The sequence below is a fragment of the Mixophyes fleayi genome, chromosome 3 (assembly GCF_038048845.1).
Source record: "Mixophyes fleayi isolate aMixFle1 chromosome 3, aMixFle1.hap1, whole genome shotgun sequence".
Lineage (NCBI taxonomy): Eukaryota > Metazoa > Chordata > Amphibia > Anura > Limnodynastidae > Mixophyes > Mixophyes fleayi.
In genome coordinates this window covers 233,957,226-233,983,083 of record NC_134404.1, presented here as the reverse complement: position 1 = coordinate 233,983,083, position 25,858 = coordinate 233,957,226, and the positions used below count along the sequence as shown (strand labels likewise).

Sequence of the window (25,858 nt, the reverse complement as noted above, 5' to 3'; positions counted from 1 at the left end):
AGGAGGAGTAATGGCATGCGAAGAGGTCTGATGACATGTGAAGTTTGAGTGGTATGGCTCTTTGCAGTATCTATATCATAGTTGCCTAATCTCCCGGGATGTCCGGGACACTCTTGAATTTCTGGGAATCCTCCCGGACACCCGGGAGAGCAGGGCAACCTCCCGGATCCTGGAGAGTTTGGTAAAGTAAATGGAGGTGGGACTTATAGACGCGATTCAAGCGCCATCGTGCCCACGTCCCCTTCTGGTATAAGGCAAAATGGTGATGATAATGTAGGGGCAGGGCATAGTGAGCAAATCTCAAGCCCTGCCCTCACGTGTCCACCTACCCCTGGTCCTCCCGGAACCCAAAATGAAAAAGTAGGCAAGTATGATCTATATGTAGTTTTTATCTGTTATCTACCGCTGCTCTAAAACATGTGACAATATACAAAGAGGCTGTTATCACACTCAGGAGTTTATCTGTACATTCAATTTGTAAGACATAAAAAAGGAACAGTTTGGAAGTGAAAAATTACATGATGGTTCGAGCTCAAAATTGTTTCACAATTTATTCTGTAATTATTAAACACCTCCAATTTACTCCCTTTCAGCAATTCTCACTATTTCACATATTCCTTCCCAAATTTCCTCAGATATTTTTTTTCATCCATTTCTACACATTTTTACTGGCCTCTATTTTATTGTAGCTATACCACTGGTTGTCCTGCACTAAGCATTATGTGAAATGATGCAAGAACGCATAATTTAAAGGCTGAAAGGGCGTAGTCTCCAAGGAATAGGAATGAATGTGTGTCATTAATTCTCTTTAGGTTTCTCTCTAGCCAGATATAGCTCCTGAGAGCTAATCACAGAAGCATTCCTTTTTATTGTTCAGTCATTCACCATGGATCATACACTGTCACCACTGTCAATAGAAGTTGTGGCAACAGTGAATCATCAGGGGTAAAAATACTTCAGTGAATGTCTTTCAGAAGTCAACAGTACTGTAGCTAGCTGGTTAGAGAAGCAAGTCATTGCAGTAATTCATTCTTCATCCTGGTACACTATTCAGTGATTGTCAAACCATGTGACTGCAGTAATAGGATGAGGCGAGAGATTAATCTGCTGTATACAGGGTCACAGCAGCAACTTACAGTGCAGGTCTATGCACAGCAAGACAGCCTCTGTCGCTAACTATTGTAATAAAAAAAATGTAAAGTACAGAGCGACCTAATTTTCTAGGTGACAAGTAATGCAATGTTGTGCTGACAAACAGTGATATGTTAAACAAAATTAGCTGTAAATGTTATGCTGGCATGGGGCTTTATAGGTGTTTTTTCATTTGCTGTTGAATTGACATTATTTGAGTTGCTGCTATAGATGGTATAATGGAACAGCTTAATTTTGGACTTTAAAAGTAATACTAAAGTTTATTTTTATTACGGAGTGCTGGTTTCCAGATTTGGCATTGGGTGTTATGCTTATACCTCAGCATGAAACTGTATATGATAGATATAAACTCATGCTGGCATGGGGTTCCATTTTGCATCTGGTAGGTATGCATTTGTTTTTATATGGTGGGCAAGAGACAAAACAGACAGTTGGCAGGTCAGGGTTTCACTGAGGCAGCAGTATAACAGACATCAGTAATGGCTATACCTGTTGCAATAATCAAACAGAGATAAGCACAGGCTTGAGCTATGCTCCAGTCAAAACAGAGTGAATAACATAGGCACTGTGAAGACAATGAATGACTCTCTAACTGCATTCAGGAGGTAGCTATAAAAGGTGGAGTGAAGTGATCAATTCAAGTGAATGACTTGTCTGCATATTGCAGGCATTGAATTAATTCACACTTATCACAGTGGTTGCCAGTCACAGTTTCCATGGTGCACAGTTAGTAAAGAATGGTATGGCTAGGGTCGTGCTGTGGTTGTGTAATGCTTTGAGGGTCATTGAAGCACTGTAAAATGTATACAGGTGAACCAGTGGGCCATCCCTCTCATTTAGCTGCCTTTAGGCAAGAGCCTCTATTGCAGTGTTGGCTAACCTGTGATACTCCAAGTGTTGTGAAACTACAAGTCCCAGCATACCCTTCCAGCAATAAACTGCTATATATTGGCAAAGCATGCTGGGACTTGTAGTTTCACAACACCTGGAGTGTCATAGGTTAGCCAACACTGCTCTATTGTCAGTTTTAACGATGGTGATTATATATCTGGATTATGTATTTTGTTCACTTTGGTTTTTCTGCAAACCATCAAAGTAAACTGGCAGCCTTAGCGACTAGAGATTTTTTGCTATTATTACCATTTATTTATATAGCACCAGCATACTCTGCCAGCAGTGCTTTATATTGGGATAAGCATAGTAAGAAAATAAAACTGGGTATTAACAGACAGACAAAGAGGTAATAGGAAAAGCCATATTGGTCCAGCTATACTGTAAAAAAATAGAAAAGAAATACATAATGATAAAGGCAGTTCTAAAGACTACACGTCTTTAGAACTGCAGCCATAAAAACACCCCTTGAGAAAGTCAGACATATTGACTACATTGGCTGGGACACACCCACTATTCCAAGCAACAAACACCTGACTTGTACACACTGAAACACCAGCTGCCAATGAATAGAAGACTGCACAGTAATCAGGGCATCATAACACCACAGTGACTTAGCGCCACTTCAGCTATCTGAATGTGAGTTATACTATTCTGCAGCCTACACATCTTCAGAACTGCCTACATCATTGTGTATTTCCTTTCTCTTTTTCCCACTACACCATTTGGAGTATTTCTTCCGAGGAAAGAGCAGAATGGCGTGTGGAGTGACATAACTATTTAAGCTTTTAAAGATACAATCAAATGTGAGCATTCATTTTGGAATTGCTATTGTTTAATACATACGTGTAAACGTACTTCACTATTTTCACTATTATTGCACTTTTCCATTTTTTTCTACCAACACCACCCCGACAATTTGAGAATAAGACTTGCCAACAGAACCGGTGAGAAAGAAGCAGGACAACATAAGATGGAGACAACAAGCATTGTTGAAGGGGCAACTAAATAAATCAATTCAAGAGGATTTCACTGATTCAGGATAAATTGGATTCTATTAGAAGCAACATAGACATTAAACACCATAGGCTTCATTATTTATGGACTGCAAACTTTTAGAATCAACTATTCAACTATACACAGTAAAAACTTATTAAGGAGGTCTTACATTTACCTTTAGCATGTTACATATTTAAGACATTCATTGCACAAGGTTAGCACAAGGTCTGTTTTTTCACATACTTTTAGACCGCATAGTTTTACTACAGTAATTGCAGCACTTGATAAGTGTGTATACATACACTTCTTCATTTCCAGTACATGTTCTCTCTAGAGTTAGGCTATCTCTTGGTATCAAGCAGCTCTCACTTCGGTATCATGAACCCCATCATTATCATCATCATTTATTTATATAGCGCCAACATATTCCGTAGCGCTTTACAATTGGGGACAAACATAGTAAACTAATAAACAAACTGGGTAAAACAGACAAAGAGGTGAGAAGGCCCTGCTCGCAAGCTTACAATCTATGTGACAATGGGAGATTGACACATGAGGTTAAGTCAACATTTTGCATTTTGGCCCAGCCAGACTGCAAAGGTAAAAGTGACTCATAAGCTAAATGATCCTGTCACACAACAATGTTGGTCAGGGGGTAGTTGTCTTGTGTGAAATTGTGTAACAGGCGGTAACAGGCTAAGGCGGTGAGGTTAAGAGGGTGGCTGAGGAATATTATAAGCTTGTCTGAATAGGTAGGTTTTCAGAGAACGCTTGAAAGTTTGTAGACCAGAGGAGAGTCTTATTGTGTGAGAGAGAGAATTCTATAGAGTGGGTGCAGCTCGAAAAAAGTCCTGTAACTGGGAATGGGAGGATGTAATGAGAATGGATGAGAGACGTAGATCTTGTGTAGAACGGACTTGCCGACCTGGGAGATATTTTGAGACAAGAGAGGAGATGTATGTTGGTGCAGCTTTGTTGATGGCCTTATAGGTTAGTAAAAGCATTTTATATTGGACCCAGCAGAACCTTCTTGAGCGCAGACATTTATCCCCTTTTTCAGAACAATATTAGTCATCCACCACATATAAAATAGATTGTAGGGTTGAAGTCTTGTTAGGAGAAGGCCAGTGAGAAGGGAATTGTAATAGTCAATGCAGGAGATTATGAGCTTCATCTACAGTTAGAAGAAAATCTAACCAAAGAGTGCAAATGTGCACATTGGTAAACCATGCGGTGATGCCAGTGGTAGAAATAATTTTTTTTTTGCATGCTGGGAAAATACAGCCTACTTTGAATGTAGTGCACAAATATTGGACAAATTTATTTTAATACTGCAATTTTGAGTATACCACCTTCCAACTTTAAATCTTGGCACATCTTAAATCCGTCCCCCACTCCCATTTATAGCACAATATGGGTTTCCAAGGTGCCAAATCGTACCATCTAGTTGGATTTACTGCAACTAGATCAGGCACTATGAGCGCATTCATTAACGTTTTTGAAGTGCCTTGTGTGAGTTATGTGCATATTATGTAAATGTTGCAAGTGGAGTTGGATACAGATTGGTTGTGGGGAATAAATTACATTTCTGAGTCAAGAATGATACCTAAACCGTAAACTTGATGTGTAGGGTTTACTATCATGTTGTCAACAAAAATAGAGATGTTAGAAATACTGCTTCTGTTAACGTGTGGTAAAAATATTAGCTCCATTTTTGAATAATTGAACTTGAGGTGGCAAGAGGACATCCGAGACACATATCAGACAGACACTCAGCAATGCAACATAGCTGGTGGAAGACCCAGAGAGCATAGATAAATAATCTGCTTATAGCTAGTACTGAAATCCAGGAGTTTATTAGTTTTCCAAGAGAAGTGAGATAGATAGAGAAGAGGAGAAGGTTTCGGACAGAGTCTTGTGGTACTCCAACTGACATAGAAAGAAGAGAGGAGGTTGATACAAATGAACAAATAAGAAACTGTATGATAAGTAGTATGGGAGCCAGGATAAGACATCATTTACATTTAGCAGTGACATTGACCACTTTAGTCAGTGCATTCTCAGTGGAGTGTTGGAAATGAGTCCAATGGGTTGTATGAGAAAATGAAACATGCGAGTGTAGAAAAGTTTCTCATGAAACCTGGAGGGGCATGGAAGTTGAGAGATGGAACAATAATCTGGGAGAGGATGGGTCAGTATTATTAGATTTAGAAAATAGTTGTTCTGTTTTTATTTTTTTAAGTAACCACATACTTGGATAATGATGGGAAGATACCAGAAGGGTGAGATTAAAGAGTAGGTTGTTGCTCGGGGAAGAGGACTTTTCACAACAGATCTTGTCAATCTTCTCCTTAAGTAGGAATCAAGATCATGTTCAAGGATGGTGGCCAGTGGGGTCGACGTGGAGGTGAGAAAAGATTTAACTGTATTAATGAGATTGAAAAATAGGTCCAGATTTGCCCAACTGCTCCAAATATTTTATAGTCCCTGAAGAGTAAGCCTGTTTGGGAATATTTGTGAGCAAACTATAGTGACATCCCTGCCCCCCTATTGTCAGTCTTTTGGGAAAATCAATACACATTGATAAGCTGTCCATCTTCCTAGCCAATCTCCCATGGCACAGTTATACTCTGAATGTAACCCCTTTTATATTAAACTGCTTTGCTTTTGAATGTTATGACAATTGTTTAATTGTTTTTTTCTTTTTATATTTGAATGCCCTGTATCTTTGTATGTTAAATCTATAAATTTAGTAAGTGGCATCCTTGATACTCTAACAAATCCATTAGCCTGTTAAGAAGACTATAGCTCAACCAAGTTAACCCTTTGAATGCCGGTGTGTGATTTGTTGATACATTTGACTAACAAGCTTAGTGTGTGCTTGCATTTACATCTGTGTAACAGTCTGGAGGTGTATAGAGATAACCCTTTGCTTGCTGGTGTGGGCCTTGCTAGCCTGTGGGTAGCCATATGCCTTGTGTGCCATTGTGGGACAATGTACTGGGGTCTTATTGCCCATATTCAATAGGTGGTGGCAAACCTGAAGTGTTTGGGGATGTGAGAGCGCGGTGTGGGGGCAATTCAGTAGGTCTATAATCTGAGTGATAGGTAGAGAGAGACTGCAGGCTGGAATCGTGTGTATCCTCATACAGCAAACACCCCAAAGTCACGAAAACTGGGAGCATGTTCGTGACAAGCACAATAAGCAGAGCACAAGTTCTTGCCAGAAGGTACGAGGCTCTGGACCAATCCATGGGAGACAGAATAGAGGAGGGTCAAACAAGCCAAGGAGTCAAAATCAGGAGACCCACAAACGTACCAGGGAATGAACTGGATAGTATAAAGAACGGAGCCAGAGTTTGGGTCAGGAGATAAGCAGCGAAGCCGAGGAACAAGTAGAGGTCAACACGACGAAATCAGACACAGGATACTCAGAAGAGTCAGCAACAACAGGTAAGACAACAATGAGCTGCCACAAATTACTGGGAGAGGCAGACATATAAAGACAGCAAACAGTTGTGGGTGCTGATTGGGGAATGAGATAACTCCTGCAAGTGAGGTGGTGTGTGTAATGGTGGCACAGCAGCACCTCTGGTGGTAGGGTACTGCTGGCAAAATACACACAAAGGCAAAGTTCAAGCATAGTTCTTAAGAGACAGGTGCTGCAGCAGGCATGATCTCAATGGAAGCTGCTGCTGTGCAGCCGAAGGAAGATCGTGACAGCTAGAAGCAGAAACTCCTTCACCAGTCTCCAGAATAGCACTGATGTGATCCATCCAGTTTCTTATTTTAAAGGGACCCAAATACCCACAATATTGGCGAACACTCTAGGTGGATACCAGATATCTTGTGCTCCGAGACAGGGGTGGATCTAGACTTTTCTTGTAGGGGGGCAGTTTATAGATTAATCCTGACCCCTCCCCCTCTCCAGTGCCAAATTCCCCTCTTCAGTCACGACTCCTCCCCCTCTCTAGTGCTGATTCTTGTAGGCCTTGTGCCATACAACACTATGTGTATCACAAATTAATGTATTTTAGGATACAAATCGGTCAGGTTTGTTCTTTGCTTTATTTTAAGGAAAACACTATATAGCTATAAAATCACAACAATAAGAGCAACAAATAACAGATATGTATGCCCCATCATCAGACTGCTGCCCGTTTCATAACACTGCTGCCCCTTTCATCCCACCTTCATCACACTGCGCCATCTGCATCACACTGCTCCCACATTCAGCACACTGCTGTTTCCTCCCACACTCCAAAAACATACTAGGGACAGGCACTGATGTGAGTTCTCTGTACAGTACTGCAGAATTAGTGGCGCAATATAGATGATGATGATCCAGGTATAATCCATCAATTTCATTATAAAGTCCTTAACCACGCATAAATGAGCTCTAAGTGGCCCCTGCTGGGGCTTAGCGGCACTAGTGGATGAACCCAATAATGCCTTTTAGTTAACAATATATAAATGAAGAACAACTATTATTGATGCCTATTTGGCTATTAAATATTGCAATTAAGGCAAGTCAAATCCAAGAGCTGTCTGTCTGCTCTCTGGTGATAAGCAGCCAAGATCTGACAGGTCACACCAAAGCTACATGGGTCCCATTGAATGCACTGAAAATGTGTTTTCAATGCGTTATTAATGCATCAAAATGTTATTTCAATCAGGCCAAATGCAAGTTAAATTCAGGACTGCAAAACACAGTGGATGAGTAAATGAGCCTTAGATGTGCAATGCATTTTTGTACTACTATAGGATTTCTTAAGTTTATTTAAAAAACTAATAAAAGGACAAATTATGTCTAGTCTAATCTAAATGAGTAGCAATATTTTTGTCTGGGAAATTTTCCTTAAAAAAAGAAATCCAATTACCCATACTCAAAATGTTTGCATCTGTCCAAAGGTATTGTCAGATTTGCCAGCTACACAAGCTAATTGTGGTGATAAAACTAAACAAAAGTATGCCATCTGTATTGTCTGCCTGCTGTTTCTGGTATCACAACATCCCTGTTAGTGTAACTCACTTCCAACAAGTGATATCAAACTGAAAAATGTATAGAGGGATTTCAGAATGATGTAACTTCCGGTTTGTTCCATTTTTTCACTTTGCCTAGGGCTTTAGTTAAAACACTGGAGGTGGCAGTGTGCTAGGGAGGGAGATTGCCCCAATCGCACCCCCTCCCCCCGATCCAAACCCGCTCCAGGGTAGGGCACAGGTCACCAAGGGGCTGAGTGGGGTGTCTCTCTTAATTTTTCAATGGCTCTCTGCCCATTGACTCCACTCCTACATTGTCTTTGCACATTGTTCAGTGGCTCTAAACCTGTTGGTTGCACCAACGTTAATGGACACAGGTTTCAGCCTTTGTTGAATATACCCCTTGCACCACAGAAGCTGTGTAGAGAGTTGTAGTGTTGTTTACTGTATTGTACTGTTATAGCATGTACTGTCTTCTTGTTTTTCCTCTGTATGGTGCTGCAAACCTCATGTGGTGCCCTATAAAGGTTATTAATAATAATAATAATAATAATAATAATAATAATAATAATAATAATTTATTTTACTCCCTGCTGGGCAGGCACCTGAAGTGAACCTCCCTAGTTAGCCCCTTGAAAAAAAATTCTATGTAAGTGAAGCAGCAGCTGTACTGGGCATCCTGCCTGGGAGAGAAGGATGGGGCATGGGGGAATGCAACTGCCATTTATGGACTTCATACAAAACCTGCAAATCCTTCTTCCTCCCTGTCATAATTACTGATAAGAGGTTCCATGACCACCCTAGGCCTAAAAAGAGCTGCCTCCCCACCACACCCTTGCTTCATACATTAGCAGGCTTGCAGTTAAGGGTAGACAGAAAGTGATAGAGAGATAGTTAAGACAGATAGTTAAGGTAGACAGAAAGTGACAAAATATAGAGAACAGAGAATCCTGTCCATAAGAATTTACATTCTAGAGGGAAGGGAGAATAGAGACAGTAGGAGCTAATGGGATGCAAGTTGAACATGGTGGAGGACGTGGATCATAGGGACTAGGAGATGGAAAGCTAGGCAAGCATGAAGAGGTTGGTTTTGAGGGAACATTTTAATGATTGAAGGTTGTGGGGGAGTATTGTAAAGGCAGGTAAGAGGAAGGCCAGTGGTTACAATAATCAAGTTGGAAAAAAACAAGCGAGTGGACCAAGGTTTTGGCTACTTCCTGAGTAAGCAATGGGTGAATTCTGGCAATGCTGTGGAAGCGACAGAACTGGATGTGAGCATTGAATCTGAGGGAGGAGTAAAGGATGACACCAAGGCACTGGGCATAGGGAATAGTGGTGAGGGTGCTGTTGTTAACTGATGGAACTGGGGGATAATGACATTAGAAGAGGCAAAGATAATGAGCTCAGATTTAGACATGTCCAGTTTGAGGAAGAGTTGGGACATCAAGATGGAGACAGCAGAGAAGCTGTTGGACAGAGGGTGAGAGGTCAAGGGAAGATATGTAGATTTGGGTGTCATCTCTGTAGAGGTGGTAGTGGCCAAAGGACAGCAGGTGTTGAGAGAAAAGCAGAGTCAGAAGTGGTGACACTGAAGGAGCAACCTGTGAGATAGTAGATGAACCAGGAGAGGGCAGTGTCATTTATTTATATTTAATGTAATTTAATTTGTATTTGTGTTTGTATTGTATTACATTTTATATGGAAAATATGACTTGTGCTTATTAATAACTGCCAAGACATTATTCTTTCTTGTGTATATGACAGACATTATTCTCTCTTGTATAAATGAGGCACAAATATACTGATGTGTTTCATGTTAAAAAATTACTAAAAAGTAATGAAAATTCAAATAAAGCTAGGCTCAATGTTCATAAGATCTAAAGTTTGGTCAAGCAAACAATAATTTGGTATAAATTGAAAAGTTACATTTATAAGAGCGTTATACAAACATGCAAGTAGGCAGTGCTTTCACCCAATGTTTTCACAATGGTGTCAAAAACAGTCAATGACCAAAAGATTTTTTTTGTGCCTGAGCACATAGGCAAATAGGGATAAGTTTTTTATGCTTTAATTTACAGCATTCTAGAGAGAACATTTCAGGTACAAGGGCTCTAAATGAAAAAATTACCTTTGTACTGTACTGTGACCAATCTGCCTATTCCCATAGTCTTTGTAGAGATAACTCATTACATAGGCATATTGAGTTGGTTTGATCATACAGAAAAATTACCAGGAGGAAAATGATGGAGCAATGAAATGTAAAGCTGCAGGTAAATAAATCTTCTTCATGGAACATGCAAATGTCATTGGCATCACTGATATCTATGACAACCACTCCAGCATGTTCACATATGAATGACACTTTGGTCCCCATACCAAAGTTTGGTTGGGGACCCTGTGATGCAACTCTAACCTCATGTTTCTCCCTACCCTGCTCCAAACCAGGGCTTGCCCAGAAGAGGCTTTTGCAGTGATTTTTTTGATAGCAGAGCTGAGGCTATGTGGGGTAGGGGATATGGGGTTTCACTTGTAACAGCAATAGTTTTCATCTGGTTTCCAAGTAGTTTGAATGCACTGAATGAACTCTGGACTATTGTTTTGGTGTAAACAAGTCATGATAATTAAGCTCTTTAATACTCAATTTGCTATTTTTAATAATTGTCATACCATATGCTTAAGGAATGAGCACGTTGTTTAATATCACTTAGGTTTATAATGGTAAGGAACAGAGTGCAAAATGTGTGTTATATTGAGACCAATATAAAAAACTGAGGGTGCTGTGGCCACCATAGTTATCAATTCTGAATAACTGCAATAATGTATCCCTTACTATAAATGATTAAAGTAATGGAAGTCACCAATGAGTTCAGGGACTATATCAAGGCGATAATTTACAGTAGATGGTATGTTATTGCTTATACTACACAAGTTTTTCAAATGATTTATGACATCAGACCGCAAGGATTCTATCTATTGATATCTGTACTCTCGTTTATACAGATATTATTTAAATAAGATATATTAGCATCACTTGTGTGTTACAGATAATATGTACACTCCATTATCTAAAAACTAAATCCAATATGTTACACATCTATTTTGGAATTCTCTATCTTAGTGTATCTTAATGTATATAGCATATGAAGTGGTTTATTATGCAACAGCCACATTATATTGCACAGCTGCAAAAGAGTCACAGCTGAACTGCTAGTTCTTTTCCATGACAAACACCTATTAAGCAGTCAGAGCAAACCCTCATTAAAACCTCTGACATCACCCTTAGGGCAAGAGAAAATAGAGCAGCAATTGCCGAATTGCATATGAAAATTATAGTTTTATTGTCTGTACAACTAAAGTCTTAACTCCAGCTCCCATTTCAGTCAGCTCGTTCATAAAGAGGGTATTCTTTCCTGGTACAAAAAAGCACAGTACACCATTGTAATGTAAGAAACAGTCGCTGTTTATGTATTCGATAGCCTTGTTCACAATAGTACTAAGTCAAAAGGCCCAGAAGATCCAATTTTAGCAGCTGTGAAGAAAGAAAGTCATAAATACCAGTAAAAGGGGCATGCAATTTTAAAAGCACAAGCAAAGCATGTCTCTTTATTTAGTCATTCTAGTTTGACCTAGTTTAGGAAACAGGATTCATATGTAGGAACCATATATTTTATATTAATGAACGCATCTTCTCCTCCATGGCGTTCAAAGGCTTCCAATGTTTCGTGAATCAAGTCTCCAATGTTTTCGCGTTTTTGCTGGCTGTAGTCGATCCCATCTCCTGAATTCACTGCATAAAGAGGAGAGCTCTGTTAGTTTTGTTTGTGCTGCTTTAATTTTACACCTCATCACATGTAATTTAAGCAGTGTATGTCCATTGAAATTGGGACAGGGATATGTATAGGAAAGAAAAAATGTAATGTTATGTCAGTGAATAATATGACTATGATAGGTTCTTATATAGTATATATATATTATTTATATATATCTATATATATATCTATATATATATCTATATCTATATCTATATATATATACATATATATATATATATATATATATATATATATATATATATATATATATATATATCCAGGAAGCCTATGGTATTTAATGTATTTGATTTAATGTTTTGGCAATGTTGTGTTGACTTTACATTATTTGGTTTATGTTATGTTTTTTAGATATTCATTTTTGTTCTAATATTAATGTGAAATGATTACATGCAGGTGTACTAGATGTGGGTGTGTTTACATTCAATTAGGCAATACTTTTGCCTTCAAATACCGATTTATTGTCAGCATTATTCATTTGGCAGCCCTTGAGAAAGGTGCTAGACAAGCACCGAAACAGCTGTTGGCACAATTTTCTTGACATAGACTATCATGAACTATGCTCCATTTTTCATCCATAGATGAGTATATTATTAATATGCTGCTAAATTGTGGTAATTGTTTTACTGTAATGCTATAATGGAGTGGATTTGATTTGGATTCTGGATGCAATAATAAAAAGCTTTTTCTACATGGAGTGCCGGTCTCCAGGTTTTACTTAGATAAAGGACATGGTTCCTGGCCCTACTATCTTTACTAGTAGAATTTAAAACATATTTTAATTGTACAATACAACAGCACCAGACTACAAGTAAATTACAGTAAATTACTGGATTTCTTCAAGGTCCTTGTTTGAGATAGCTGAATCATGGTGACATGGATCTAATAGTAGCTGCCAACTGTCCTTATTTTTCATGGAAAGGCCCAGGATCTAAAAAATTGTCTCCAGAATTTTTTTGTCCATAGAAAGTAAAACTTGGCAAAACACATTTTATGTGCCTAGAACTCCCTAAAACATTGATTAAAAGTACACATTATTGGTATGCCTGTACTTTTTTTATGATTGCCTTTCTGATTTTCCCTAGCTAATGGTTTCAAAACAAAAGCTATCTATATCAATATGTTACCAAAAGAAACACACACACATATATATATATATATATATATATATATATATATATATATATATATATATATATATACACACACACGCACACAACATAAAGTTTGCTTCAATACATTGAGAAAATAAAAAGTATGTAGTATGTCCCGTTAAGTCAGTGATGGGCAACTCTGGAAGGTTGGAATGCAGCAGATTCAGGCCATCTGTTGCCCACCACTGCACTAAACTGATCCAGCTAAAAAATGGGCCTGCTCATAAGTAAACAAAGTCCAGTCTTGAAAACCATGCTGTTGTTCAATAATTGTTAGCAACAACTCTTAAATAACGTATGGCAAGCACTGAAATTAGCTACTCACTAAAACGTTATTTTATAATTATTAGTATTTTATTTTATTTATATGTACTACATTGACCTTTTCACAGCAACATTTTTTATTATGAGGTGTATCAGATAAAGAATACAACTGTAAGCCATTCTAAAAATCTAAAGCCCTTTCAATAACTGATGTCACTAATTATTATGGCATTTATTTTTACAGACTAGAATTTATCTTGTAAAACTGTATAAACATGTTCACAGTGGTTTTAAAGATAATTTTGCATGGGTACTTAAAAAAAATACTGAAAATGAGAAGTCTGCCCATGATAAATATTCCAAAGGTGCCATGTTCTCCTAGATAACAGAATTACAGATGGCCCATGCACTGTATCCATAGTATCCAGAGAAAATTTTAATTTCCCCGCCCTTACTCCACAATGCACTGTTTAATTCAGGTAGCTAAATTATCAAGAAAAGTAATTGTGAGCATCTCTTGAACCTTGAAGACTTCGAGTTGGGATGAGAGGGCAATAGAAATTTATCCTTGGTGTGACATCTTTAGGCATGAAATGCATAATCATTAATGCTACTTTTTTGTTTTATAACAGCTGAAAAGTATGAGCAAGAACCAAATCAGCAACTTTGTTTTCAACAAATAACTATATTAAGGGGCATATTCAATTCTTTTTTTTCCGTGCCACGGAAAAACTATTAGCGTTAATACGGTAATAGATAGCTGGATTTCAGCTCGCGACTCAGGGAGCTGCGAGCTGAAATCCAGCGAGTAAATTACCGTATTAACGTTTTTTCCACGCACGATTACCGTAATAACAGTAATCGTACGCGGACCGCGAGATTTTCGGCGTTTACGCCGAGAATTGAATATGCCCCATTGTGTCGCTTACCAAGTGCTCCAAGCAGGCTAGGTTCCTCTAGCATTGCCACAGTCAGTGGGCAAAGCTGATGTAACGTTCTCTGATACATATATGTAAATTAAGTAACAGAGCAAAACTTTTATCGAAAACAAAAGCGCTCCGTTTGTAAATAATACATATTTGTCCTTTCAAAAAATCAAGGCCACTGGCAGCGGCTGTATTACTCTTTTAAACACACTATTCATAATTTTCACATTTACCATTACTAGCAAAATCTTTTATAACTTCTGTTAAAGAAATAATTCATTTTTGTTCATTGAGCAACTTAGCCAGTATTAAAAGGTCTCCCATAAATCTGAAATATGTAAGAAATTTATAGACTTAATACAATGGCTAGCTCTACTCTTTTTAATTTACTGCACATTGTTGAGCAAAAATGAGAAAGGGGAATAGTAGATAAAAGTGAAAGAATAAAAACTTTATTAGTGTAAACTATTGATTTACTAAAAAAAGGAGCTTTTGTCAGTTCAATTTACAGTACCAGTTTGCATAATTTACAAGACATATTCATTATTTAAAGTACTTTGGAAAGTTTTTCAATGTGACCTACAACTAAAGAGGGCAACCAAGGAATCAATATAAACATGTAGAGAAAATGCAGCTCCTGAACTATAAGCCATATTTTCCTTTTAATTTGCATTTACTTTACTTCTAAAAGGATCAAAAGCTTTTATAAATTAAGCAAATTGTTGTTTAGAGGAAACATCCATGCATCATATTTGCTGATAAAGTGCCTAAACTATGAATGGCAAAACAGCCAAGGAGCAGCATAACTTCCTTGTGGCTGTGCTGTGCATCTCAGTTACTGCAAGGGCATCTTGATTGTTACCAAAGTGCGTGGCTCTACAGGGCAAGGTGGTGTTTGTTGCGTAGGCGCAGAAATTTTACTGGCCAATGGTAGAAGTTGGGCGTAGAGAGGGCATTCCTTGCAAAGTACAGAGCACAATTATAGAAATGTGATAAAAAATGGAGAGCGCATTTTAGATATGTTCTTCGTTGTGTTTCCATCTGCAAACTGAGTTTATCTGCATCAATTTTAATACGGCAAATATCGGGTCTGGTCCAATCCTAACAATGGGCCACACAATTGTAGACACACTTTGCCCAATGTAAAAACACAAAAGTGTCACAGATAATTCTAATGCACCTCATTTTCATCATTAGTTTAAGCCATGAACCAGATCTAAACCAAGTAGTATTTTAGGAGAAAAAACAGAAATGCTATATTTAATGATAGGCGGAAAACCATTGCTGCAGCGGGTGCGGCTGCTATGGTGCTAGGAGTGGAGGGGGGGGTCTGACAATGTGTTCCCACTCTGTTCTTAGGAGCATGCACGTGCAGAGAAGCCAAAACAGCAGAGTGGGGGGTCGTCCAGAACCATCAGCCCCCCCACCCCAATTTTGTTATGGGAGCTGTTGATGCCGTGTTCCACCTCTGATACGGTTCTTAAGTGGTAAGAGGCTGGACTATTGATGTAACATTTACACCGCTGCACCACATGTCTCTTTAGATTTTTCCATCTGTCTGCAGCCCTAGTTGTTAGTTTTCTGGAGATAGCTCCCAAGAGCAAAGAGTAACCTGGTCTCAGAAGACCATATAGGAGCGGCAGTGCAAAACTTACAGTTGTTTTGTACCAAAGTATTATTTATTTTCTATATGTATAGCTGGCAATGTTTGCTAAGGAGCACAATATCACCTCAGAACACTCCAGCAGCAATAAATGACACAGTCAGTCATGTAATATTTGTGGCACTAGCTATTCTATGTTTTTAGTACCAACCATAGGATAATCAAATGTATGTTCAATCTTCCACTCTTGCTTTTTGGCCAGATCCATCCACTGCCAATGCTGGTTATTATTTCTCTATAATTCCGTTTAATCACATTGCTTAGATTTCTTAACAAAGTGGGTTGGAGAGCAGTGTTATGAGAGCAAGTTAAAACATCACACTGACAGGATAATTCTCCACTGCCAGACATGAATAAAAGGTTTTCACAAAAAATTAGTAATATCAGCTCTTCACAGTGAATGTCATCACCTTAAAAAATACATCAGGCTATTAAAACAATATAGAAGTTGAGCTACATAAATGCACAACATATTTCATTTTTACATGTATTACCAGTAAAATATTCAGATTTAAAATGGCTTTGCACTTTCAGATGACCTACATTTATTGGCTTGTATGTGCCCTTGTGCAACTTTTACTGAAAATGTTGCTTTTTTTCTGTCTTCGATTTTGGCCTTTAAGCCATGTACTCATAAAATAAGACTTAGCTGTTTATTTTCATTGCACTGTTATATGACATAAAGGCACTCTATGGATACAGCTTGATCTAAACCAAAGAACACAGAAGATCTGTACTGTGACCAGGCAACACAAATAAGCACCTGCGCTTACTAATATAAATAGATGGCTGAAAGGAACATATGTGAAACACCGCAGTTAGTAGAAGTGTCAGGAGAACGTGTATTATTCAATAAAGTAAAGTTATCTGAAGGTGGATAACATTCAGATAAGTCTAGCACAAGTTTTATTGTCATCTAAGAATTGTGGTCTAGCCATTATATCCACCATAACAGAGTGAAAATAGAAAATAAAGTGTTTATACTACAATTAATTCTAGTTTTTGCAACAGAAAACAAGGTATAAAATGTATACAATTCTAACAATATGGAGTACAGTATGTTGCTGTCACTAGTGGCTTGTCTTGATGTGCTAGATTAGATTCATGAGTATGTGCTATAATTATATTGCAACATTTTATTCACACTCACGTTTATTTGATTTCTCCTTCTTAAACTTTCTCTAAAGCATTAACAAAATGCAATGACAACTTAATGCTTCACTGAAACAGAGGAGCAAACGGTGTCATTGGTCCTTCCTAACATGATTCACATTTTGAATCTACAAGGTGGAGACTGGCCATGTATAACTGGATATATCTGTTAATAAACTTGATTTTAAGTTTTATATTCATTATTACCTATATTGTTTGCGATATTTGGTGGTAAATAGTAAATCATAGCCACTGTAGCGTGAGCTCATGTGAAAGAAATGACAAGAGCATGCCACAAAGCTAACATGTTTTTTTTAATCATTTATAACTAACGATTTGACAGCACAGCCCTGTATATATTTGTTTGGGCAGAGGATGATTTCAAGTTAAATTGTATGGAAAAAAAAATAAAAACCCAGACAATGGAAGGTAACTTATATACTGGAGCAATTCAGCGAGACTGTTATTATGGATTTTATCACGGCTGCATGAAACATTCATCTACTGAAATTTCTTGCTTTTCTCTGCCTTCAAGTATGAAATGATCTCTCAGATAAGATATTACTAAAATGGTCAGTTTCACACTGAAGTCACCTGTCAAGTGCTATAACTGCATATTCCCTCTTGCTACCGAAGATAGCAAAGATTACAACTCAAAGTGAGATAATTAGGGATGAATTCAGTGAAAGAGTACAATGCCAGGCTGAACAAGATAGATGAATCCCATTGATTTGTTCAGCACCCCTTATGGTAAATATGTAGTCATCAGATCTGCTTTGAAGCAAATGGATACTGATTCAGAAGATTTTCCTGAGTCCCTTTAAGGTTAATTTCATATTGGACCATGTGAAGACATTGTTCTCACGTTCAAAAATCTCTGACATACAAACATTGATGTGAACACTTGCTGGGATTCACATTCATTAATCAATGAAAAGGAAATTGTGAGTGTGTTATTCACACTATTTAAATAAGCTATATGAATAAAAGATGCACATGGTAGGTAATTATGTCCTTGTCAGAGTGTTACAAGAGATATAACATTCCTTACAGCAAATAATATTTGAGTACATTCCAGTGACAGAAAGCTTCCACTCAGGGGCAGGCTGGGCTGGGGGCAGGGGAGCATCTGCCCCCGGGTCGATCCCATAGTGGGCTACCTTGGGCTGAGTCACTGGGCCACTTGCGTGTTTTTTTTCTTTAAAATGTCGCTAATAGGCTGATAAGTGGAGTCTTCCCCCTGGGATAAAATTTGCCAGCTCTCCCCTGCTTTTACTACAACACAGAGGCACAGATAAGTATAACTGTCCCCTCCATGTATACAAGTTATACTTCTATAGAAGAGGAAATGAAGTAGAGCTGGGCTAATCAATGTGGTCAATTCTGAAACTGACATTGACCTCTAGCTAATTAATTTGATTCTGATTAACTGAAAGTTGGGAAATAACACCAACTGAAGAAATGGAATTTTCCTATATTCCCTTTCTTTTCTTACACATTTTATATCCTCAATCAAAGTGGAAATGTAGAAGTGGCGGTATGGAAAATGTAAGTGTATGTGATTTGATAGGTTTACAATTAAGACCAGTAGGAGAAGTGGCGATACGACATATCACTGTATACCAGCCTACTTCAACCACAGCCCTCCATACAACATACTGGAGGACATATCTGTCCAGTATGCAGTTTAGGACCTGCCATGCTATTCAGTGTGTGCAAGTTCAGCTACATTTCTGGCAGGGTACAGTAAGATATCAGCATTTACGGATCGGCAGAAGTTTGCAGACTTAGAGGACTGGTGCACCTAGTTTTGCAGATCAGTGCAGAAATCAGATTTTCTTTTGCTTGAGTGGTAATATAGAAATAAGTTAATGGGGTGCAGACTTTAACCGCGGGATATTTTGCCTATTCAGGTTGCAGGTCAGCAGAGAAGCACATTTTTAGGCAAATTCTGAGTAATGTAAGCTACACAAAATGACCATATGTAACAAAAACAATCCTCTCATTAATGTAAGACATAAATGAGACTAAGCCAAACAGTATTATAGGAGGACAACTTAAAAATGTATTTTTCTGAAAGGGGTTAGACCAAAGTGTTAGGCGGGGGAGCAACACTTGTGTACAGTGAGCAGCTGAACTTTGTATTGACTCAGTTACTTTATAGATATTGAAACTTACATGAAGAAAAAGTAGTCAAAATAACAGGTGACAATATCTGCTTTACACCAAAGTGGTGCTTGTGCTAACGTAACACATGTCTTTACCGACTAACTAGCCCAAGATGGCAGGTGTGATGATAATGAAACCTCTGAAATATTATCATCCCCTTCACCATAATGTGATGCGGAACTTTGTTTATTTAGCTAAACCTCTGTGGACTTTGAGGACAGGTTCTAGCAGTGGTAAAAATTAAATATAAATAAGTGAATTGCCAGAGATTATTCACAGCAGTTGAAGGATAATACTCGCGAGACAAACAAAGAAAAGAGGGGTTATTCCCCAGGTGAGGCACACATTGGGCCTCACATAAGAAATAGCATTAAAAAATCTAAATCTGTATTTGTACAAAACAATAAAATCTCACAAGTCGTTTGTAATAAAAATGAACACAGTGAATTAAACACTAAAAAAACAAAGTGCAAAATTGAGAAAAAAATTAAAGCATTTATTAATTGTATAATTAAATACAAACACAACATACAAATACAAAATCTATTCAGTTAAGTTTATTTAAATACAAACTTCTGCTATTTTCCCCTTATAAAGATCCTTTCCTGTCACTGTCAAAATGTAAATATCAATAAAGTAATAGGAATATATATGAAGTCATAAAGTAATAGGAATATATATGAAGCCATAAAGTAATAGGAATATATATGAAGCCATAAAGTAATAGGAATATATATGAAGCCATAAAGTAATAGGAATATATATAAAGTCATATAATATAACAGCCACATTAATGAATAAATTACTATTAGCTGGAGAGGTGAATTCACAAACATCCAATTAGAAGCTGCTAGCGAATGCTGCTAATCATTATCATCATCATCATCGCGTCTTGTTGCACCAGCTCTTCAGTACTGACAACTCCACTTCCTGGTAGGTGTATATGAATCCGCCTACAGGTCTACCTCAGTCGCAATGTGAACCTATCTATACTGTACTCAGCCTACACTCACCTGCCCCTTCTATCCCCATTCCAACTCTCCAGTAGCAAGTGTAATATTCTACACAATTCTGTGTATACATTTTTTGGTGCGCACGCGCAGTATGAAAATTATTTTATGCAAATGAAACAGATAGGCATCCAACTCTACATGAGACCCTTTGTGTACAGTCTGACAGCACTAATTGTGCCTTATACCATGTGGCCGTTTGGCCCTAGTGACAAACAGACAGATATGTATAATCTGTTCACAGACGGACATAGATATGACTACTTGGAGCTCAGGTCAAGCATCTGGTTCTAACCATTTGCAGACTCTTTTCATCTTTTGTTTTTTCAACACACATTCATCCTGTAACTTTCTTAAAAGATTAGATTTTGCTCAAACATCATGTTTCCATGCTCCGTGAAGCCTAATGGCGAGTCTCTTGTACTGGTGACCCACTGCAAAAACAACGATTGCGATTTTGCTAAAACAACCCTGGCTAGACTCTGTTCTCATAAATATTGATTCGGCTCATAACAAGTCTCTGTGCCTAAGTCCTGTTGCTGGTTCCTAGTGAAATGAGAGGCTGCATTTCCAGCCCACAAAAGCTACCTCCATAATGAGTAAAACCTACATATAAATAGGCAATATTTCTTTCCCCTTTAACAACTGTCACAGTTACTTTTACTTTAGTCAATACAACAGAGGGACAAAGAGAGGCTGGAAATAGAAAAAAGAAGTATACAGAGACTGGTTAAAAACTACTGTGTCATATCCCCATAAAACTACTGCAAGGCACAATGCTATTTGCAGTAACATTTCTGGAAACCCTGTCAGATGTCACAGTGACGCCGGAACACATGGAGAAGTTTTACGAATGATGCAAGTCAAGTACAAATACACTTGTGATTTGCTCCTGAAACAAATACATTGAAATCAAGCCAGTATGACAGCTGTTATCACTATTTTCCAGTCCCTGGAAATACTAGCTAGGATCAAACAGAATCCTTGCCTACTTCACATTTTTTATTGAAGTACTAATATGAAAACAAAGGCATTGTTTTTTTTTACTTGACAAATAACAGCAGGTGATATATTAAATCACTGTAAAAAAAGGAATTGATATTTTTATCTGAGTTGGTGAGCAGTTTTATTGCTGTAATAATAAGGTACAACTTTTAAAATTGCTTGTGTAGCTAAGAACGATCAATAATGAAACAAAGTGGGACTGAATAATGGTACATGTACAGGTCCTACTGACAAAACCACAAATACACAAAGCTTTATTTCATTAAAATATAAATTTGAATGATAAAACAATTGTAAGTGTAATCAATGTGAGCATGTGATGTATATCAGAAATAACTATGTATATGGCAGAGCATTGACTGTTTTTCTTGGTGGGGAAAACTATAGCTAAAATACAGTTAAACAGCACATTATTTTTTTTTCAAATGTCTATGTAAAAAGTTTGATATTTGGACTTTTAACTAGCCTTTTAAAAGGTATATGTAGGCATATTGCAAGATTGTTTTATTGGGGGTTTGTAAACAAAATAACAGACTTTTTGTGCTACTATCTGACTGTCAGACTAAATCACAGGTAAAAACTAGAGATGCTCAGGCTCAGTTCCCTGAGAACTGAACACACCCGAACTTAGAGGATCCGAGTACTTTCGCGCTTTTTCGGAATCGAAACAAAGGCAAAACGTCATTGTTGCGTCATCGGATCTCAGATCTCGCGAGTTTTGAAATCTATAAATACCGCCCTCCACGGCGATCTAGCGCCATTTGAAAGAGAGACACAGAAGGTATAAGACACTGTGTAGAGCAGTTGGTCAGCCAAATAGATACAATTGAAAGAGGAGGGGGTAGCAGTGTTCAACAAAGTCTACAGTGACATTCAGGAGAGCTCCATTGCTAATTCTCATTACTGAAAAATACAAATACTAGTGCTGTCAGGGTTGGTTTACTTCTGCAGTCAAATTTTACTGTGTTATATAGGTAACACACAAAAAGGAGAGCTCCATTGCTAATTGTCATTGCTGAAATATAAATACTAGGCCTTGAAGGCTTTTCTTCTGAATTTGCAGTCAAAGTGTACAGTGATATCAAAATGGATTCGCAGCAGTACACAGAAGACCAGGAGCACAAAGCAGCTGCTGCCACCAGTCATGATGATAGTAATCCTGTATGTCATCTGGTAAAGCCTATGTAAAAGTACACAGTGTTTTTAAGTCAGGGAAACAAAAAAGTAAAAAAACCACCTTTTACATTGGTTAAGAAAAAAAGAGCTGTAATCCAGGCCAAATTACCTGCAGAAAAAAATAGCATTGCCAACATGCCATTCTACACACGCAGTGGCAAAGAAAGAATGAGGCCTTCGCCTTTCTCTATGAGTGCGAGTTCCGCAACTGTTACTGAGGCATCTTCTTGTAAGGTCGGTTATGACCGAGCAAGACCTTGTCATTCGTACTCCAAAAGTGGTGCACATATACTTTTACGTGTAAAAGCCAAGCTGGAAGAAAACAGTAAGGCATTAGAGGAAAATGTGTGTTCAGATTCAGAAATGACACCAATCCCTGTCATTTCACGAATGCTATGTGTAATCCTGACCATTCTGATAGTGTACCCATAAAGAAGGCCCTTTTCAGCATTTCTGCAGATGTGTGCCTGAACAGCCCAAGTGTAGCTGGTGATACACCAATTGAGGATGCCACTTTGGAATTGCAACAGGATGAGGGGGATATTTGTGTAGCCGACGAGGGCACTAATGAGGATGTTGATGAGGATGATATTGTTTGTGTAAGTCCTGCACCGGTGAAAGCAGTTCTGGTATGTGAAAAGAAGAAAGCTATTGTCATGCCTGGACATAAGACCAAAAAATCCACTTCTTATGTGTGGAATTATTTTTACCCAAATCCTGACAACAGTTGTCTAGCTATTTGTAGCATTTGTAAAGCCCCAGCAATGTAAGCATGGATGTCTAAATAGACATGTATATGTATTACCTTCCACTCTGCTGCTGTTTCATCAAGTTTTAGTAATCTGCACTTTACATCAAAGGTACCTAACTAGATTATAATTCTGTGGCAATCGGGACTGGCTCGAAGCTCACTGATGAACTGGCTTATTGCTGGGAATTACAATGGCTCTTTTTAGTGCATTGCAGGCACCATGGATTGGTGTAGGTCTGATAAAAGCACGCATCCTGGGGGGGTCAGCGCTCCTTGCCATGTATTAGCTGTAGAATTACCTCACTTATAAAAGAAACAGGTGGAGGGATCAAATGAACCATAACTGGTTTCATGATCCAAGGACAATTCCATCTTGCACCACTTTTCTTTTCTGCCACTGCTGTGGGCCAATGTGTCCTAGATGTGCTAGGAACTGCCGTGTGCCGAGTCACTGCTCTGTCGCTTACAATCCAGCCAGGTCGCTGCAGTATTTGTCCGAAAGTGTATGAAAATAATAATGTGAACTGTGAGGTGGTAAAAATTGACTGCAAATTGCTTGAAATTAGTGTTATTGAGGTTAATAATAATGTAGGATCAAAAAAAGAGCACAATTATGTGATTTTAGCATATTTTAGCAATTTTTTAAAAAAAATACAGATCCAAAACCAAAACACACGAGGGCGGTTTTGCCAAAACCAAAACACGAAGCTAATCCAGATCCAAAACCAAAACCACTTCACGGGGGTCAGTGAAGCATCTCTAGTAAAAACCCAGTCTTAAGGGAGAGAAATTAAGCTACAGCTAATGAGGGATGAGGAGATGGTTGAAATGATACTCATTAAGCCCCAATTTGATAAGTACATTTTTCACTCCCTTCTTGACCATAATGATTTACATATTTGTATGTGTGTGTGTTGCTTTAATTGAGAACAACTTTTTAATATTTTACCATACCCAAACAAATGTTGTACTGGAGTTGAAAAGGTTTCTTTGGCACTAAAGATGACAGGCCTGATTTAGAGTTGTACGTATGTGTATTTAGAGATGTAATGATGTCGGTTGGTGGAAAATTGATGCACAATGCATGCATACAACCGAGAGCTGGATTAAGATAGTGTCATCATTCACAAAAAAGGGAGAGAAAAACTGTGCTTTTGCTACCCTCAGATGTCTCTTAGTGCCTTCTCCCATGTTATGAACCCCATAATCAGCAACTGATAACTTCTATACAGAAGCTATGGTGACTTTACCAGAACCACACTATTCACTGGTACTCAGATGTTTTGATCTCAGTAGTGTATAGGTGTTAACAGTTGTGAGTGAGGTAGAGTCAGCGAGACTCGCAACTATGGAGCAACACGCAGACAATACAAGACAAACAGGACACAAAAGAAAATGGTCAATTCCCACAGCGAAGCAGAGTACAGGAAAGGAACACAAAGTAAAAATACAGGCAGAAAATTCAAGGGCAAGCAGAGATCCAACAGCAAGGTTCAGAAATGAACGCCAGGATCAAACACAGAAATCCAGCAGTAGAAGATATACCAATCTCTACAGGATAATTATACAGGCACTAACTTAGGTAACTCTAACACCAGCAAAGCAGTAAGTGCATTTATGTAGGTCCTGGCCAATCAGCTGCTGGGTAGAAATCATGTAAGCAGAAAGTGTGACTGATCAACTGCCTGGTAGAAATCATTTGAGAAGAGAGTGTTGACTGCTCAGCTATTAAGTAATGAGCAGTGATGAGTCTAGCAAGAGCTGGTAATCAGCTGCAATGTGGAATCCTCATCAGCAGCTCAGGAAGCATAGTGAGTAAGGTTGCTCAGCAACAGACAGACAACAATTCTGATATTCAGCATCTGAAATGGATTTCTGAGACAACAGAGCAGCAATACAAAACACAGAGCAGTAAAAAGATAACACTCCATATATCTGCCATTGCCCCCTCTATGTCTCCCTCACTGAAGCCCCCTCTCTATAGTTCTCATTGCAGCCCCCTCCCTATAATTTTTATTACAACCCCCTCCCTTTAGTCCTCATTACAGATCCCTCCATATAACTCTGTCTCATCGCATGTTAATTACCTTCAGTTATAACCGCCAGTGCTGTTCTGCAGCAACGCTGCTTGCTCCTTGCTGCTCAGACAGGAAGTGGAAACACTTCCTTTCTAATCACTGTATTGTGAGGCTGCCCGCTGTCACCTTGAAATGCTCAGACAGTGCTCCAAGAAGTCTGTGAAGTCATGTTAGCCTCACACAAATAAAATGCTTGTGGCAAATAACTGTCTCTGGCTGTAGTTACGGGGGAGCCCTTAGAGAGTGGGCCTGGAGTGCATGCTCCCACCCTAATCCAGCTCTGTACAGTAAGGATGTATAGATACAAGTAAAGCCACGTTGAGACATATCTTATTTTAAGTTACATTTTAAGTTACATGGATCTTGAAATATGTTAGCAACGAGATGTACAGTTTTCACCTACAAAAACCTGGTGCAAACTTTCACATCTTTTCTACAGACCCATGCATACACTAGTATAAGTGAGCATATTCTGAATCAATGGAAAGTTGGCTGCTATGCATGAAGACTACATTAGGCTCAGGGACCCAAGTGTTACTGAAGGGGATCTGTACGCAAGACCTGACAAAACATCATATCATGGAGGGAACTACCGCCAGTGTGAGTACCAGGACCCATGATCAAGAGTCATAATTTCTGACATTCAATAATCTTG

At 38.4% G+C, this 25,858-nt stretch overlaps 1 protein-coding gene across 4 annotated transcripts in view; it reads right to left on the bottom strand.

Moving 5' to 3' along the window:
• Positions 1-11,339: 11,339 nt before the first annotated feature.
• PACRG (parkin coregulated) overlaps positions 11,340-25,858 on the bottom strand; it is a 468,816-nt gene continuing 454,297 nt past the window's right edge. For 2 of the 4 annotated variants that reach the window (XM_075203279.1, XM_075203276.1), the window contains one exon: positions 11,340-11,812. In XM_075203279.1, the coding sequence (XP_075059380.1) occupies positions 11,652-11,812 (161 nt within the window). In that variant the 3' untranslated portion in view covers positions 11,340-11,651. The remainder of the gene's footprint in view (positions 11,813-25,858) is intronic. The other 2 variants (XM_075203277.1, XM_075203278.1) reach the window with 2 other exon arrangements.